Source organism: Ursus americanus, chromosome 16 (assembly GCF_024610735.1).
Source record: "Ursus americanus isolate L20-20 chromosome 16, mUrsAme1.1.p, whole genome shotgun sequence".
In the NCBI taxonomy this organism is placed as follows: domain Eukaryota; kingdom Metazoa; phylum Chordata; class Mammalia; order Carnivora; family Ursidae; genus Ursus; species Ursus americanus.
Genome location: NC_142142.1, coordinates 42868007 through 42884837, shown reverse-complemented (window position 1 = coordinate 42884837; position 16831 = coordinate 42868007). Strand labels below are relative to the sequence as shown.

The following is a 16831-nucleotide window of genomic DNA, read 5'->3' as shown; positions in this document are numbered from 1 at the left end:
AAATCAACGTTAGGTTTCGGTCCTCAGGGGAACCATTGCCCAGGCCAACTTGGTATCTGGGGCCGGGGCTGGAGGAGAAGCAGGGTCTTCCCAAGTGACCCTTCGTTAGAGCCCTGCTTTCTCTGTCTTATAGAGTCAGAGAAGATGCGTTTTCGTTTCCATGCGTTGTACAGCCTCTAGCATATTTCCTTCCCTTCCCTTCCCTTTCTTGTCCTTCCTTTCCCTTCCCTTCCCTTCCCTTCCCTTCCCTTCCCTTCCCTTCCCTTCCCTTCCCTTCCCTTCCCTTCCCTTCCCTTCCCTTCCCTTCCCTGTCCTTTTTGACTTCGGTTGAGCCATCTGCAAAATGAGTTCTTTCCATCATCCTAGGGAACGTGTATGTGTCTCTCTGTGTGTAGACAGAGGGGAAGTGAGCAGTGTGGGGAGGAGGTGGTGTGTTTGGGAGGGGCAGCTCTTCTCGTGGGATGGCTGTGTGGCCACCGGCTTGCTCCTCCATCTTGCCTTCTACCACTGAGGCTGCAGTGGTGTTCCCGGCAGGCACCGGGTGATTTTTCAGCTGCTAACACGGTTCCTGACATATTTACATATGGAAAGTTCCTCCTTTCTATAAACATTTACAAACACCTTGATCGACTTGTGAAAATGTGACACTCTTTTGGAAGCCAGCCTTCTTGGGCTGCGGGGCTCAGCTACTTACTTTTGTAAAATGGAAGCACCTGTTTGGGCTTCTGGGCGCCTAGGACGCTCCCACTTAGGAAAACCTCCTCCACACAAACAGAATAATGTCAAGGCCCAGAGAGACGGGGAAGGAAGCGGTGGGCAGCCCTCTGAGAGTGAGACTTAATGGGATGGAAAATGGATGTTGTGGGTTCAGGGGCCCTGGCTCCCCAGGCGCATCTGGGGGACAAGGTGGAGGGGGGGCTGCCAGGAAGGCTTCAGTTTGTTGTGCAGGCCTCTCCCTGACGCTGGGGGCCCTGGGACGGTGTGATGGCTCAGACGGGGCTCCTGGAGTTCCCTGGGGCTGGAAGGAGACCTGTATCCCAGCGGTCCATGATCTGAAGGGGAGGAGTCAGAAGGCAGAAAGTCTGAGCAGAATTTGGAAAAAGGGAGGGGCAGGGCTTAGCAGGAAGGGCAAGGGTGTTGGAGCCGGAAAGTCTCGAGTCCTGATTCTAGCTCTTTTTCTTTCTTGTTGTGTGACCTTGAGTGAGTTAATGGATCCCTTTGGGCGTGAACTTTCTCACCTGTAACACTACCAGTCTGTGGGTCGGGGTTCTTGAAACGCCCCTCTCCAGCCCCACCTCCCGTCTGGGTCTCATCCCAACACAGCCCCAGACCAACAAAGCTCCGTTCCCTCTCCTGTGTCGGCCGAGTGTCTTTGCAGAGAAATGGCAACTGCTGCCACCTGGGTGTCCTGCGCTGACCTGGGACAGCAGGGATCTCCCCGGGGTCTCCGGCCTCTGCCCCCTCTCCCAGGGCCCTCTTTCTGGGACTGCCCCTTGTGAGTGTGCTTTGGGCATGTGAGTTCATCTAGAAACTCCCTCCTAAAACTCCACCCCTCCCTTGCCCCATTGGCTGCCGGGGGAAGGCTTTCATTTAGCGGTGCTTTCCTTTCTCATTTCATGCTGTAATGGAGATTCACTGCTAGTTTTAAATCCATAATTTGCCATGAAACCCTCGTCTCAGGCCCGGGCTGAGGTCGGAGCGGAGAAGTGGTGAGCTATTTTTACCCCCGGAGGTCTCCCTCCTCAGCTCAGCCAGTCAGGGCTCCCTCAGGGCTGGCTTTGGCCACGGTCCTGGCTGTGACACCCATGGTGCCCCGGAGGCTAGAGTCAGGAGAGAGGCGATTCCTCCCTGGGTGGAACCCGCTGGTCCTTTCGGTTGCTGTGACTCTCCCCCACCCCCGCCACCCACCCCCAGCACTTGGTTTCTCATTAGGGGGAATCGATAGAGAAGCGGGGCCTCATGCTGGGGCTCTCATGCTCCACCTACCCCGTTCATTTCTGGCCCTAAAGGGTGGGAGGGTCAATACTTTTGTTGAGTTACTAAGATCTGTCCATTTCCAACTGTGATAGATTCTTGTGACTGTGTCCCCGAATCTTTCCCCATGATTCGGCCCTGCTCTGAATTGTGTGTGTGTGTGTGTGTGTGTGTGTGCGCGCGTGCATTTGTCCTTGAGGTGAGGTGTCTGTGTGTGTCTACAGCTGATGCATGAACAGGGAGCCTCGTACGTGGCCAGCCGGGTTTCCTGACAGGGCTCCGGCAAGCCACCCGGACACAAGTGGGCTCTCGCCTGGGCTTGGAAGGGATGTGGGAAGCCAGGCCCAAGGCAGAGGAAGCAGCCCCATGATGGCAGAGCAGGCGACGGCCCCCTCAGGGCAGTGCTCTCACTTCCCGAAGCTGCTGGTTCCTTGCCGAATGGCAAAGGTTGGACGCCAGAGGATCAAGGTCCTGACTTTTGCAGCTCTCCATGGTCTGAGCTCACGCTCCCCTTTGCTGAGTAGTGCAGTCTGCTCGGTGTCTCCCAGGGTCACGCTTGGTTAAAGCAGTGGGAGAACTATTAGCCTTGCTCCTCAGCGCCAGGGAACAATGGGAACAATGCCCCCCAGGCCCGACCCCCAAACCACCGTCTAATGAAGGTGAATCACAGTCAAACTGTGGTGTGGATTTGCACTTCCTCTTCCCAGCTCCTGATTTTATCAGAGAGAGAGAGAGGGGGAGAGAGAGGGTCCAGAGATGGTTACGTATCACTATCCCGGGTCTCATGGCGAGGGCCTGGGCCTGCATTGTCAGTGGCTGGCCTGGGGCAATGATGCGTGTCTTCCAGCCTTCAGGTGAGGGTCCCTGTCCTGCTTAAACCTGGAGGAGTGCCAGTGCCCTGGGTATGACGGTGGCACCCTTCAGGGGCATGGGGCTGCCTGCGGAGCCTCAGGCATGGAGTGATGGGGACCCTGAGGGGTCAGCAGAACTATGTATGGGGTGGTGGGGGTGGGGAGCAGGAGACTGAGAGCATTGCATGGGCAGCAGACCCAGTGGGCTCCTACAGAATCTTCCTGACTTCCCTCATGCTGGTGTTGAAAGCAAGAGATGCTAGAAGGCGGAGGGGAGGGGCTGGCCCTCGGTTGGCCACTGGGGATGCTGCCTCCAGCCCAAGGCAGTGTTGGGCCTCCGGGCCACTCCAGCGAGGCAACCTAAATAGGCCGGTTAGCTCTCTTCTCATTGGCTGGGTCTGGGTAGGGGAAGGCAGGGGTGGGGGCCCTGGCATCAGGTCTCCTCACTTCCTGCCTGCCCTCTGCCTCCTACATACAGGCCGAGAGGGAAGCACTGAGGTTGCCTCCATCCCTGATGGACCCCAGAACGCTTTGGAGCCTTGCAAGTTGTCCTGACACTGAGGTTGAAATGAAGGACAGGGAGATGGGTGTCAGGCCGTGGGGGACAGGCATTCCTTTCCATGGCAGATTAGAGAACCAGGGGGAGACTATTGGGGGGCAGCAGGAGGGAAGGCCCAGCTCTGAAGTGTTCTACGTACTTGACCCCGTGACTACAGGGACCTCCAGAGAGACCCTCCATCACTGCCTCCCCCCCAGCCTCCACTTGCCACCGACAACTGCTGCGGGCAGCTACTCAGGGGGGCATATGGCTAACTACCCTCAATATGATAGAATATAATTATATTATAATGCAATTTCGAAGTCGGAGACTAGTAGTCACCTTAAGGTAACTCAGTGCCCTCAGGCCACGCTCACCTTTTAACCTGCCAAAGCAGGTAAGCAGAGTTAAATCGGGAGGGCCAAGAGGGGTGTGCAGTGGCTCAAGAGACACGGAGGAGGGCCCCCAAGAAGGGCAGAATGGCAGGAAGGGAGTGGGAAGGAGCTGGTGGCAGGGGTGGGAGCTGGGGGGGTGGGGCTGAGGTGCACAATAGCTCAGACGCCCGGCTCCCATCTGGAACTTCAGGAGATAAGGATGCTTCCTTTGCTCCTCTCTCCCATCTCTGGTTTGTTTGCTGCCCCTATTTGAGGGTGACTGCAGGGTAATGAATGTGGCAGGAAGCAGGCACACAGCACAAATGAGAAACAGCACCTAAGACCAGGCCGGGGCCCAGGCAAAACACGCTTAATAAGGAGATAAGGAAATCAATTCTGCTTGTCTTCCCAGGCGCGCGAGGCCGGGAGGGGCCCTCAGGATTCGTGTCTTTTTGCCTTGCATGCTGGTTGGCCAAGCCTCTCGAGGACGCAGAGCCCGACCCCCCAGGAAGGAGGAGCTGCTTGTTGGTGTTGCTTTAGCACGGCAAAAATAATAGTAGTAACAACCGCCACGGGTATGATAGTAACAGCCAGGGCTTCTGGGCTTTGCCGCTTACCGGGCGCTGTTTTGAGAAATGTCTTCTATCAATTATCCCGTTAAATCCTCTCTAGGACCCTATGGGCACAGGGAGGACTATACCCCCATTTTACCTATGAGGAAACTGAGGCACAGCGGGCAGGGGACACTTCCAAGGTCGCAGCACTGGTAAAGTGACATAGCTAGATTTCCGGCGTTGGCCATCTGGCTTTCAAAGTCTGGGATGTTACCCTGAAGCCTCGTTGTCCCTCTAAACACAACACGACACAACATGGCACAATATGACACAACTGTGGGGCTCAGAATCTGCCAGGTACCGTTCTCCGCGGTGAGGTGCAGTGCAAACTCCCTGCAGTTTGCCCCAAGCCCTCTTGCTACGGTTACATGATGAGCATTGCTGAGCACCCAGTGTATGCCTGCAGGCTGCGCTGGGCTGGATGCCTAGAGACCCACTGGGGGAGACAGACAGGGAAACGGTTCCTTGCAAGATCATGTGTTGAGTGTTGTGACTGAGGTGTGGATGGAAGGCTAAGGGAGCACAGAGTGGGACAGGCAGGCCATGTGGTGTTCAGGGAAGGCTTCCTGGAGGAGGTGATGTCCAAGATGGATCCCGACAGGGGAGCAAGAGTGGGCCAAGGGAAGAAAGGAGGGAAGGACATTCCAGGCAGCAACACACAGGCATGAAGCCACGAAGTGTGGGCAGTGGAGGGAGCTGTGAGCTGGTTCTTGTCCCCGGAGCAAAGGGGGTGCTGGAGCAGGGGCTGGAGGGAAAGCAGAGGGCAAGCTTCAGAGAGGGTTTGGGCTCTGTTCTTTGGGGTGCTTTCTCACCCCTGAAGAACAGGTCGGTCTGTCCCTTACTGACAGGGAGCCTGTGGCTGGGTTTCTTGCCACCAGTTTCTGGAAGACCCTTTTTAAAAGCCAGTGCTCTTGGGCCGTGTTTCAGCTCTGCCTTCCCTTGCTGGATGACCCGAGCTATTCACTTTCTCTCTCTGGACCCACCCTGCCCCCCACTCCCCCAAGGATGAGGGGATTGGGAATTGGGGGGGTGCTGCCAATGCCAGGCACTTAGGGTACCCGGGCCCTACAGCTGCCCTGGTGGAGAGATACAGAGGAGGCTCGTGGCTCTGGAAACTCAGGGACCCGTCCGGACCTTCTCTGTTGGCCCCGTCAGTGTCTGGAGCTTGACATCACTTTAAAGACGCCCTCTTTATTTGAATTGACTTAGTCTCCATCATTAAATAATTCATGTTGATTTAGAAAGCTTTGTTTCTAATGGGAGCCACAAGACAGCAGAGTTAATATTAGAACGGGCCAGGAAGATGAGGGAAATGGGAGGAAGACTGGGAAAACACCCTTTTAAATAATTAACCCGCCATCCACCATCCTCCGCTGCCTACTTCCAATCCCCCTCACCCTGCTCTAGTTTCTCGGTTTCACAGTGGTCGTTATCATCCAACGTCCTGCGGACCGACGCAAGGTGCTTGTTTAATCTCTTTACTGCTGATTGACTGGCTCTCTCTCTGCTAGAACACAGGCTCACCAGGGCAGGGCTGGCTTTCCCTTCCACTGACCGATGAACCTTACTTGCCTAGCTCAGTGCTTGGCGCCTAGTAGGTGCTCAGGAAATATTTGTTGTTTAAGACCTTGGCTTCCATTTCCTCCCTGATCTGGGTTGTCCAACTCCTCGATTCTCAAATTTTTGGGCGGTTAGCAAGATCAAATGCAGTACTGTCCTTACGGCTCTGGCCCTGGAGCAGTAGAGATATTTGTCAACCCTGGGGTCCCTGCAGGTGGGAGAAGGACGCAGTCTGCCTGTGTGTGTGTGTCTGTGTGTGTGTGTGTGTGTATGTGTGTGTGTGTGTGTGTGTTAGTTGGGGGGGTGTGTTAGTCTGGTGCTCACAACAGTTCTGGGAGATTTGTATTTTTATTATCCTCATGTTATAGATGAGGAACGAGAAACTCCACTCATTCATTCATTCATTCATTCATTCATTCATTCATTCATTCATTTAAAAAACCCCAAATAGTATTGAGGACCTACCGTATACTAAGTGCTGGTTATAGAGAGTTGAACCAGAGCCTCCGTGGGAGCGCTAAGGACCCCGCCCAAGGTCACACTGTGAGTAAGCTGCATGTAGGGGTTCTGCCGCCAGCCCCTGACTCTGCCTGCTATACCCCGGCTCTGCACACGTCCACGGGGGTCCTATGATGTCCTGCTAAGCTGAGTGCCCGCAGCCATGGCTCGGAAAGCAGGGAAGCTGCAGACAGAGGGAGGACTCTTGGGTTAAGACGTAGAGCCGAGTCCAGAATCCCAGGGCTGGGCAGGACTTTGAGAGTTCCCCTCTCCAGAATCAAAGTAGGGTGCTGCACAAAACACTCTATTACCTTCTGCGCCTCAGTCTCCATGTGAATTCTGGCTCCGGTGGGGGATGGGCCATCTTCCTAAACTACTTGGTGCCGCAAGCAGGGCTCCTTATTGTAGAAGTCACGGCGTTTTGGGAGCCCGACAGTTCTTAGTGACCATCTTATCGATCAACCTCCTTCATGTTACAGATGAGGAAACTGAGACCCAGAGAGGTGGAGTATCAGGGCCAAGATCACACAGCTGGTTAATGGCAAGACCATGACTGTTGCCTCCAAGTCTGCTGCTCTGGGTACCATGATTCTCGAGACGTTCTGCAGGTGGAAAGATGCCTGTCTCGACCAGGCCCGAGTCAAGGCATGGTCCTCTGTGCCGCAGAGGGAATGCAGCCTGGCCATTAACCTGGGCCGCGGCCCCGGAGTCTTTGCCTGGCTCGGCTTCCCAAACTCTGTCCCTTCCCCCTCTTGCTCTCCTGGTCCCCTAGCTCCCTCCCTCTGCCTCCCAGGGTAGCAAATGCTCAGCTCCAAGTTGCTCCTTGCCTGATTGCATTTGAGAGCTGGAAACACAAGGCTAATTAATGTGTCTGTGACTCTAGGCTTGGCTGTCGGGGCTGGGTCCCCACGCCCTCCCTGGAGCACCATGGGCTCTGTGAGCTGGCCCTCTGGCTTCTCCAAGCAGGCTGCTGGCAGATGCATATTTTAACAATGCACATTTGTTGGCTATATAATTTCTCGTATTTGCCCTCCTCACTTGGTGCTTTGATGGAAGACCCCTAGGGGTCTCCCTCTGTTCCAGCCAAAGTGTTTGCTTTGCAATTTTGCTGGAATACCATCTGATTCTGCTCTCACATCTTCCGCAGGTTCTAATCAGGCTCTTACTTTATTTAATTAAAAATCTATCTCAGGCAAATACAGACTAAATTAGGAAGCTCTCTCATTCCTGGAACACAGGGAAGGCAGCCCCTCCCTTGGGGAACTGGCTGGGACATTTTCCCGGGCTGAGATGTCACAGCAAAGCAGATGGGGTCTTGGTTGGCAAGCTGGCTGGCCAGAGTAGAAACACCCCTCTTCCCTCTGCTGCTCTGTCTACTCAGCATCGTGAGCAGACCAGAGCTCCCTTTCCAGAAGGCTGGGTCAGCTTCTGCACGCGGGGCCTCTCTCCAGGGCAGTAGGTGGGGCTGTATACCGCAAAGAAACTCAGTTGGGCTGGTTGCCTGCTGGACCCGCCAAGGATGGGGGGGCACCTGCAGGGCCAGCTCAGGGGTGGGACCCCGGGTGATCAAGAGGGGCTGGAGGCAGAGCCTGGGGCAGCTCTTTCTCGCCTGGGGTTACTTTGTTAGGAGGACCGATGTCAGTGGACTCTTTGAGGAAAGGGTGCTGGACACATGCCTGCTCAGGCTCTTTTTCCAGCTCTCAGGAATCCAGCAGAGGCTAGCCTGCCGGGTTTACCTGGAAACTCCTCCTTCCCCCTCTTCAGCTGCCTTCCAGACTCGTAAAACATTTTCCCCACACAAAGCAGCTCTGTGCCAGGTCTGGCCACAGGAGAGGAAGACCGGGGAGCCTTTTCGATGTGACCTAAGACAAAACCAACTCTGTCCTGGTGAGATTCTGTGGCCCTGCTCTCAGCAGCCCGGCCCTGAAGCAACCAGACAAAGGAGATTGTGCCGGCATCTCGGGACGTGGACACCACTGGTTTGGAGTTGGACAATCTGGGGTCTATTTTGAGTGGTAATTAAGCTGTGAGTGGCTCTGCTCTCTGAGTCTCAATTTCCTCATCTGTACAACATTTGGAATAATCTGGGCTTGGTTATCTCCCTGAGAGAGGAGAGGGGAGGCAGGCTGTGAATGGCTGGGCGCCACCGGGCAAAGCTCTGATGGTAGGATGAGAACATGAGGACGAGAAGCATCTCCATCTAGTTCAGGTCCTGCGTGAAGTCAGGAGTGGGCAGTGCTTAGGTCCTTCTCAACTTAGCATTCTTTGGTACCTTCTCGAAGGGGGACAAGACAGCAGAAGGCAGATTATTTTGAGGGTGGGGAACGGAATTGTCTGTGGAGATGCACGAATCTGTTCTGACATTGCACAACACTCAGAAATCAGAAAACATATTAGACACTAACTCCTCCCACTCGTGTCCACACCGCCACACCACACTGTACCCCCATTCCCATTTTAGCCTCCACGTTGGGAGAGACGAAGATGTCCGCCTCTCCCTTTCATATCCCTGATTACTCTTCTGCAGGCCCTTCTGGACCAAGCCGTCCCAGCTTACATGCCCTGCCAGCCCTGGTTTCTTTCCTCTTTCCTTCATCGCAGACTAGAGGAGACTCTGGGGTTGAGGGAGGGTCTGGGGGGCCGGCCCTGAGTTCTGCCTCCCGTCCCTGAGAAGCCCAGCTCCCAGCTCGGTAAGTGGTCCTCTGGGGCTCGCGGTCGTGCTTGGGATACTGTGCCCCGCGTGCTGCCGTGTCGATCTGAAGATAACCTGACACGCTCCTAAATATTTCATCAAGGCCGCCACACTCCTTATCCACCAGGTGAGGAGGCCGCCCCCCAGCTGCTGACCCTGTGGTCCCAGCTTCACAGCAGCTGGTAAGAGGCAGGCAGGGTGGAGCCCAGGCTCCCCTCTCTGCGGCCTGTGCCCCGTCCCACCCGGAGCTGGCGGAGTCTCACTGAGGGGGCAGGGCGGTGGCGTTGGAGCCCTAGCCGGGAGACCCTTGGGGCCGGGCCCTTGGCATCTCTGAGCCTCAGTTTCTCATCTGGGGCACAATCCCTGTCCCACTGTCTTGCGTTGGAACTGCTGAGGTAATGTACAGGGAAGTGCTCTGACAGGGACTGTAGAGCGTACGCCCATGTCTCCTCTTATGCCGTCTGTGTGCGGCTAGGTTCTCAAGGGCCTTGGGCCTCAGTAGCAGCTGGCTGGAGGAGGGAGTCGACAGGGCCTGACCTCGAAATCAGAAGGGGGCTGTTTAAGAGGTGGGCGAGCTCTCTCCCTTGTCTTCAGGCAGGTCTGCCTGAGTGAAGGAGTGGGGACCTCTCAGGCAGGGTGTCCAAGGGGCATTGGTCTCCTAGGAAGCCAAGAGGAAGAAAGGCCAAGGGGGCAAAGGTCTGATTTGGCGTAAGAGCCCAAAACAAACTTTCCTAGGGATGATTTAGGCAGTCGGTTCTCCAGCTGAGAGCCAGGGTTCCCAGGGAGCAGCAGAGGGTGGGGAAGGAACAGGTGCAGTCGTGGTCCCTAGGGATGCTGAAATCATGCTTTGTTAGCACCCAGGGGGAGAAAGAACGGACTCAAGGACGTATCACATTCTTCTCCGTATCTCCATCGCCTAGCACACGGCCTGACAACCATCATGTGTACAGAACACGCTTCCTGGTGGAATAAATGGGCATTCAGGAGCCCCTTTCAGCCCCTTAAGCTGGAGTCAAACCCCCCGGGGTTGGACAGGGTCACAGGTCGGTTAGCAGCCGCCTTCCGATTTCCAGAGCTGAAACTTTCACTTTCCCCTTTTTGGCGGGGAAAGTGGGTCCTGACCCGGTGGGGGCAGCAGCGGCTGGAGCCCAGTGTGATAACCCCTTTGGGCTTTGCCCAGCAGGGAGGCCCTTCTGGAACCGAGCGCGTGGTGCTTCCCGCAGCATCCTCGGCCCCCGTGTATCAACGGTTCTTACCCAGGACAGTGAGGCGTGCGGGGCGAGAGCGAATGGCGGCCTGGATGGCCTGGCACTCGTACACGGCGTCGTCTTGCAGCTCTGCTCGCAGGATCTTCAGGTGATGCTCCCCTGACAGGTGGTTCCCTACCACCAGGTACTGCGGGTAACCTGTGGAGACAGTAGGCATGTCGGGGGGGGTGGGGCCAGAGGTGGAGGAGGCACTCCCGCCAAACAGGCTGGGTGGTGGGACATGTGAGCAGGGGCTGGTCTTGGAGGCTGGCAGGGCTGGCGATGCTCAGGGCCCTGACCTGGGTGTGAGGAGCACAAAAACGAGAGCTCTTCCCGGGGATTGGGCAGCGTGGGTGTGCGTGTGGGGGTGTGTGTGTAGGTTTAGGAATGTTGGAGAAGCTATGATCAGGGAAGATAGAGCGGAGATGGAAATGCTACGTGTGGGCAGACGCAGCAGGGTCAGTGCTCTGGTAAGCAGTGAGCTCAGCGCTGTGGTTTACCAACCAGACATGCATTTTGATAAGGAAACACACAGAGAGACAGAGAGACCCAGGCTGCGATTCTCAGCAGACAGAGTCAGAGAGAGAGAAGAAAAGAGAAATCTCTGGAAAAGAATCAAGAATGACTTTGGGGGGCAAGTTTTGTTCAGAATGGGCAGGAAGCAGAAATTGAGGCCCACCCTACCAGTGCCTGGCATTCTCTGGCCACTTTGAACCATCAAGGGCCCTATTCTGGTCACTTCTACTACCCACCTCAGACCCCAGGGCCTGATTAAGCACTTACAAGGCACTCAGGACACTTAGGAATGTGGGGCCCCTTATACTACTGGTGATGAATAATGGATAAATAAAAATTTGAGAATGATTAATCATTAATCGGCCTTCCTGCTGTGTATGGTGAATATAAATGCCCATATAAGTCGTGGCTGGCCAGGTTGGGCAGATCCCCTGTCCCGGACCTTGGGCCCTAGACCTCCTTAGTCTCTTCCAGAAGGATCTCTTTTCCATCGTCCCCTTGCCTGAGCTCTATTTCCCCAGCTTCCTGCTCTGTTCTCTTCCCTTCTCTCCTCAGAGGCCCGCCCACCCTCCGGCAGCTCCAAACCGCTCCTCTTTCTAAAAGACCTTTGCCTGGACAGTGTGAGTTCTCAGAAATGTGCCATAGGAAGAGGGGGTTGGCCTATCTGGCCTTTCAAAGAGAAGACTAGGGCTTAAGCCAGTGAGAGAGAGAGAGAGAGAGACAGACAGAAACAGAGAGACAGGGGCATGCAAATGCTCTCCAAATATTCCCGTCTCTCAGTGTGGGTTAGATGTGTTCACATAAATCCCAAGGATAGCACTAGCACCAGTGGACAGAATTAATACAGGGAAATACTTTAGAATATTCTTAATATAATTTGAAAGGTCCAACAAGGATCTGGGTTGCCAGAGGTGGTAGTGAGGTCCCCACTAGTAGCGGCATTCAAGCACAGGTTGGCGATCACCTGTCAGGGGTACTGCAGAACAGATTACTATCCTAGATGGAATATTGGAGCTCTAAGGTCCCTCCCATCATAAGCTAAGGGTCTTGCAGAGGTGGGGCAGGCCTCCCCCAGGGTGAGCCATACAGGGGCCACTGGCACCCATTCTTGGTCAGAAACATAGCTGTGATCCTTCCCAGGATGTATTCTGGGGGCTTCCTGTGTGGCTGAGCCCTTCAGGCTCATGGCTTCATGGCTAGCATCGTCCCCATCGTGCGATCAAACGGCCCCGCCCTGCACAGCTGTTCTGGCCGGGCCAGAGATGCTCACAAGGCAGTCAGCTGTACCCCCGAGAGCACCACCTCCCCTCCTTCCCGCCCTTCCTGCCCTCTGCTGGGCTTTGGGAAGAAGCCCAGGTAAGTTAAGCTGGCTCTCCCCAGGGCCAGGACAAGGGGCTGGAAACGGGTTCCTGCCCAGCCCTCTCCCCGCTGCTTGCCCTCAATGTAGCTGGCTCACTGCCCCCAGCCCTTCCGGCCCAGCCTCTGGATCCCGCTGTCCTTGATTAGTCCCTGGTCTCCTGCAGGCATCTTGGCTGGAGCTTGTGTTTTTGTTGTCTTGCAAGCTAGCAGCAGCAGGATTTCGCTCTCATGAGCTGCTGAAAACATCAGTGATGGGTTTGTTTGTATTTGCCTAATTAGCCAACGAGCTGCAATGCTATCCCAAGGACTGGCAGGATCTTTGGAAAACACAGGCCCAGAGGCATTGATTCTGAGCAAGTTCTAGCTCCTTCCATAGTATCATTACTCTCTCTTGCTATGCTCAGGGAAGGCAAAATTATTGGGGTCTGGGTTCTACAGTCCAAGTGCCTGGGTTCAAATGCCCGGGTCTATCACTTCCTAACTCTGTTGTCTTGGCTAAATTACTTTAACTTCTTCGTGCTTCTGTCTCCTCATCAGCAAAATGGGGACAATATCAGTATCTCGTAGACTCATGGTGAAGATTAAGTGGGGTCATCCATGTTAAGTGCGTGACACGCAGTAAAGAGTCTATAAATGCTGGTTTAAAGAAAAATGACAGTGAGATGGGACAGCCAAAAAGGTCTCTGTCTTTAGAAGCAAGAAAATGCAGGGTGTCAGGCTTTTTGGGTGTGAGGTGCCGGGGTCCCACACACTGCGACTGGGTGTACATTTGACTCAATTTCTTTCTCGACTGTGACTTTGTTTACCTGTCAAATAGAGGGGGCAATCCTTCTTTTTCTCCCTGTGGATCATTGTAGATTTATGACATAATGTTTAAGAATCGCTTGCGCTTCTTAGAAGAAGAATGTTCTATCAATATGAGGGCATGCATTTATAAATCATTTCCTTCGAAAGTGTTTTCCAGCCTTGGTGACCAGAAAGACAGGTCTTCAGTGAGTGAGGGCATGATTCCTGGTCCACTGAGCTGGGCCACACAGAAAAGGATAAAGTTAAAACAGAAGAGGATGGAACCAGGCAGGTTGAAGTCTCATAATTCTGGGCCTCAGTTTCCCCACAGGGAAACCTGTGCCGTTATCGAGTGCTCTGTGAATACTTGCTGAATGAAATCGAGATCTATCACTCTCCCTTTCTTGTCAGGCAAGCAAACAGTATTTATCGAGCATGTGAGTTTCTGTCATTATCGTCATGATGCTTTTTTGGGGATCGGTGATCAAAGAGAAAATACCAGGAATTTGAATTTATTGGCTTTGCAAGGAGATGGACAACCTTCTTTGTATACATGGAGTCAAGTCAGAGAGCAAAGAGACCCCAGTTCATCAGAACCCCATTGTCTCTCAGAACTTAGCAGGACCCAATCCTGATCCCAGAAAGCCATTCATGGAATTGGATGCCAGAGGGTCAGTTATGCATGTGGTGATGAACGTCTGTGGTGACCCGGGGCTTCCTCTTGGCCACCAAGCCAAAAAGACCCCAGTCCTTGACCGGAGGCTGCAAACCACTGACCAGGAACCCAGAGCACCTCCTTGGCTTGCAACGATGCTGGTCCAAGCTCAGAGCCACGCAGAGCATGAGTGATTCTAGTTTAGGAAGGTGAGATCATTCCCCCAGTTTCTCTAGGGTAAGGAAGTTCAGAGCCCCTGAAATTGGCTGGTTCCCATAATACTTAAATTTTATGGCGGCACAGTATATTTTGGAGATATTATTGTGTATTTTATCCATGCTCAGCTGGGCTGCAGCACTCAAACCCGGTGATGCTATTGACTGTGGCTATAATGTTTCAATATACATTTTTGGCAAGACATAACTCACATTTTAAAATATTAATTTCCCAACCATCATGTTCCTGAGTGCACTTCGATTTTTATTTTCCTGCAGCTGTATACCACGAGAGAAGCAAAGCTACTTCTCGGTCAAATACGTATTTTTTTTTCCCTCCTCCTTCTTCCCTCAGCCGTTCCCCAGGGGTGGGGACACCCAGATCCCTTGTTCTGAATTTTCCAGGTTATGCTAAGCCTCGCAAGCAGTCACATGCCTGCCCTTCCCAGGGGAGAATAATAATTGCTGATGGGTGAGTGACCGGGAGGATGATTCTATTCTTTTCCCCCCCGGGGGAGAGGATGGATCGGAAAGACATCTGTGTGAGCTTAAGGGTTGACATTCATAATGGTTAACAGGTGACAGGGCATCGCACCAACCGGGGAGCTCAGCTGCCAGCGACGGGAGCCCACCGGGACATCTTGCTCGATACCAGCCTGGGTGGGCTCCACGAAGTTTGAACTTTAAACGCTCCTTGTCTTTGCTTCCCATCACATGGTAACCCCTAAAACCAACTGGGTTCCTTTGTGAGTTTTCAATTTCTTTGGCTCCCTTTAATGGTTGGGAGCCCAGCAAGAACCAGGTGGTGACTTAAGTGGGGGATACATTTTGGATCAAGAAACAGAAACCTGTTACTTCTAGGAATCTGCCTTGACTTGAATTGTGTTTGACTTTTTTTTTTTTTTAAGATTTTATTTATTTATTCGACAGCGATAGAGACAGCCAGCGAGAGAGGGAACACAAGCAGGGGGAGTGGGAGAGGAAGAAGCAGGCTCCTAGCGGAGGAGCCTGATGTGGGGCTGGATCCCATAACGCCGGGATCACGCCCTGAGCCGAAGGCAGACGCTTAACCGTTGTGCCACCCAGGCGCCCCTGAATCGTGTTTGACTTTTGAAGAGATCCTCCAGGGCTCTGCTGTTGGGGTTTGGCTACCAGAATGGAGGGTTGACGTATAATTCATTACCAGTAGTCGGACGGGCTCTCAAAGTCCTAGGGATCCTGGGCCCAGAGCTTGCATCCGCTGACTCTGCCCCGGGGGGATGTACAATGAAACGTGGAGAGTTAATCTCCAAATGCCCATGAAGATGGGGGTTCCCTAGGAGGGTGGGTGGGTCCGGCAGGGACGGGTTCCAGGCCTTCCCGGGGAGGTCTGGGGGTACTCACTTGAGAGGTCCCTGCCCACACCCAGAGCCAAGCCGTCTTTGATCCACAGGACGAAGCCATCATACTCGGGGATGGCGCACAGCAGTGTCACTGGCTGGCCCGACACCACGGCCTGGTCCTGGGGTTGCTGGCTGAAGGAGTATACTTGGCCTAGGAAGGAGACAAACACAGCGGTCAGTTACTTGCAGGTTGCAGTGCAGTGCCTGGAGGACTTCGCTTCAAGTTAAGAAGCAGAGCAGAGGCTGGCCCAGGGGAGAAGCAACCACCCCCCCACCGCCCCCAGCATCTTACGTCCTGCCTGGGGCTCCGCAGCAGCTTCCTACCTGCCCCCACTTAATTCCCTGCTTTTAGCAGCTGGCTCGCCACTCAGCTGCCCCACTCATCAATCCTCACCACACACTCCCACCGTGATCCGGCCTCCTCCAACCCCCAAGGAGGCCGTGCCCACTGCCCTCCGGACGAGCTCTGCCACTTTCCACTGGGCTGGCTCTTACTTGCTGGCTTGCCTCTCCTCTCACAACAGGGCAGAGGCAGGAGAGCTCCCTCCAGCTGCAAGCATCCTGTGGGGGTTGCCTCAAGAAGGCAAGGAGAGGGGAGGGGACTAGTGCGGCTTGGGTAAAAAGCCGAGAATCCAGGGAAAACATTATTGTTTCAGTGGTTCCCAGGCTCGTACAGTGTGGCACAACGCGGGCAGGAACACCCTCTTTGTTCCTTTCTTTCCGGGGGGGGGGCAACCCCAGCTCCGGCTTCCCTACCACCTGGGAGAAGGTCATGGGCATGACCCCAAGCTCTCCCATGTACCCCTGGGAGCAAGACGGCCCCGAGCCATCCAAACCAGCCAGCTCACGTGTGGTGACCCAGACACACCCACAGTGTGTACCGCGTGCCAGCCGCTGCTCTGTTTTAAAATATTGGCTCATTAACTTCTTCACCCTCATAACAACCTAGGAGGTAGGTACTATGTTGATCCCCGTTTTCTGGAGGAGGAAATGGGGCCCAAGGTAGTGCTTGGTAATGACTGAGCAAGTACCAAGTGTGCATTACCTTTAGCTTTACAGTAGCCGTAACCCTGGCCCCTCACCAAGCCCCGTTCGCAGGGGCGTGGATGTTAACTAAATTATCCAGGAAGCGCCTCGCGGCAGGACAAGGGCTGCAAAAGCAAGACTTTCTGGCTCTAAAGACTGTATTTTCACCTGCTGAGTTGTGCTGTTCCCAGATCCCTAAGCTGGCCCTGGAGGGAAAGCTGAGGAAGCGGGCTGACGTGATCCGTGTTCCCTGGGAGGTCACAGGTGCATGGACAAGAGGACATTGACATTTACTGAGCCCCTGGCCCACAGCAGAAAGTGCTTCATGTGCCCCCCTTTCTGTAACCTGTTTAATGACATGTCAGGGCAGACACGGCCCGATGTTACAGCAAGGAAAACAGGATCAGAGAGGCAAAGTAACCTCCTCAAGACCACACAGCTAATGAGTGGTGGAGCCGGGGTCTGACCGGGGTCCCTGTGACGTCCAAGCCCACATTCTTTCCCATACCCTGTCCAGCCGATGCAGACACACAACTCAGGAAAG

The 16831-nt window shown here is 54.3% G+C and overlaps 1 protein-coding gene and 1 long non-coding RNA gene across 3 annotated transcripts in view; one reads left to right on the top strand and one right to left on the bottom strand.

Annotated features, from left to right (window-relative positions):
• The window catches only part of KIRREL3 (kirre like nephrin family adhesion molecule 3), a 532688-nt gene that overhangs the window by 78271 nt on the left and 437586 nt on the right, over window positions 1-16831 (bottom strand). For both annotated transcript variants that reach the window (XM_045798118.2, XM_087868289.1), the window contains exons 3-4: window positions 15263-15412; window positions 10358-10507 (exon numbers count right to left, since the gene is read on the bottom strand). In XM_045798118.2, the coding sequence (XP_045654074.1) occupies window positions 10358-10507; window positions 15263-15412 (300 nt within the window). The remainder of the gene's footprint in view (window positions 1-10357; window positions 10508-15262; window positions 15413-16831) is intronic.
• Window positions 1-16831, top strand: part of LOC148108794 (uncharacterized) — a 108903-nt gene that overhangs the window by 38529 nt on the left and 53543 nt on the right. The window lies entirely within an intron of this gene.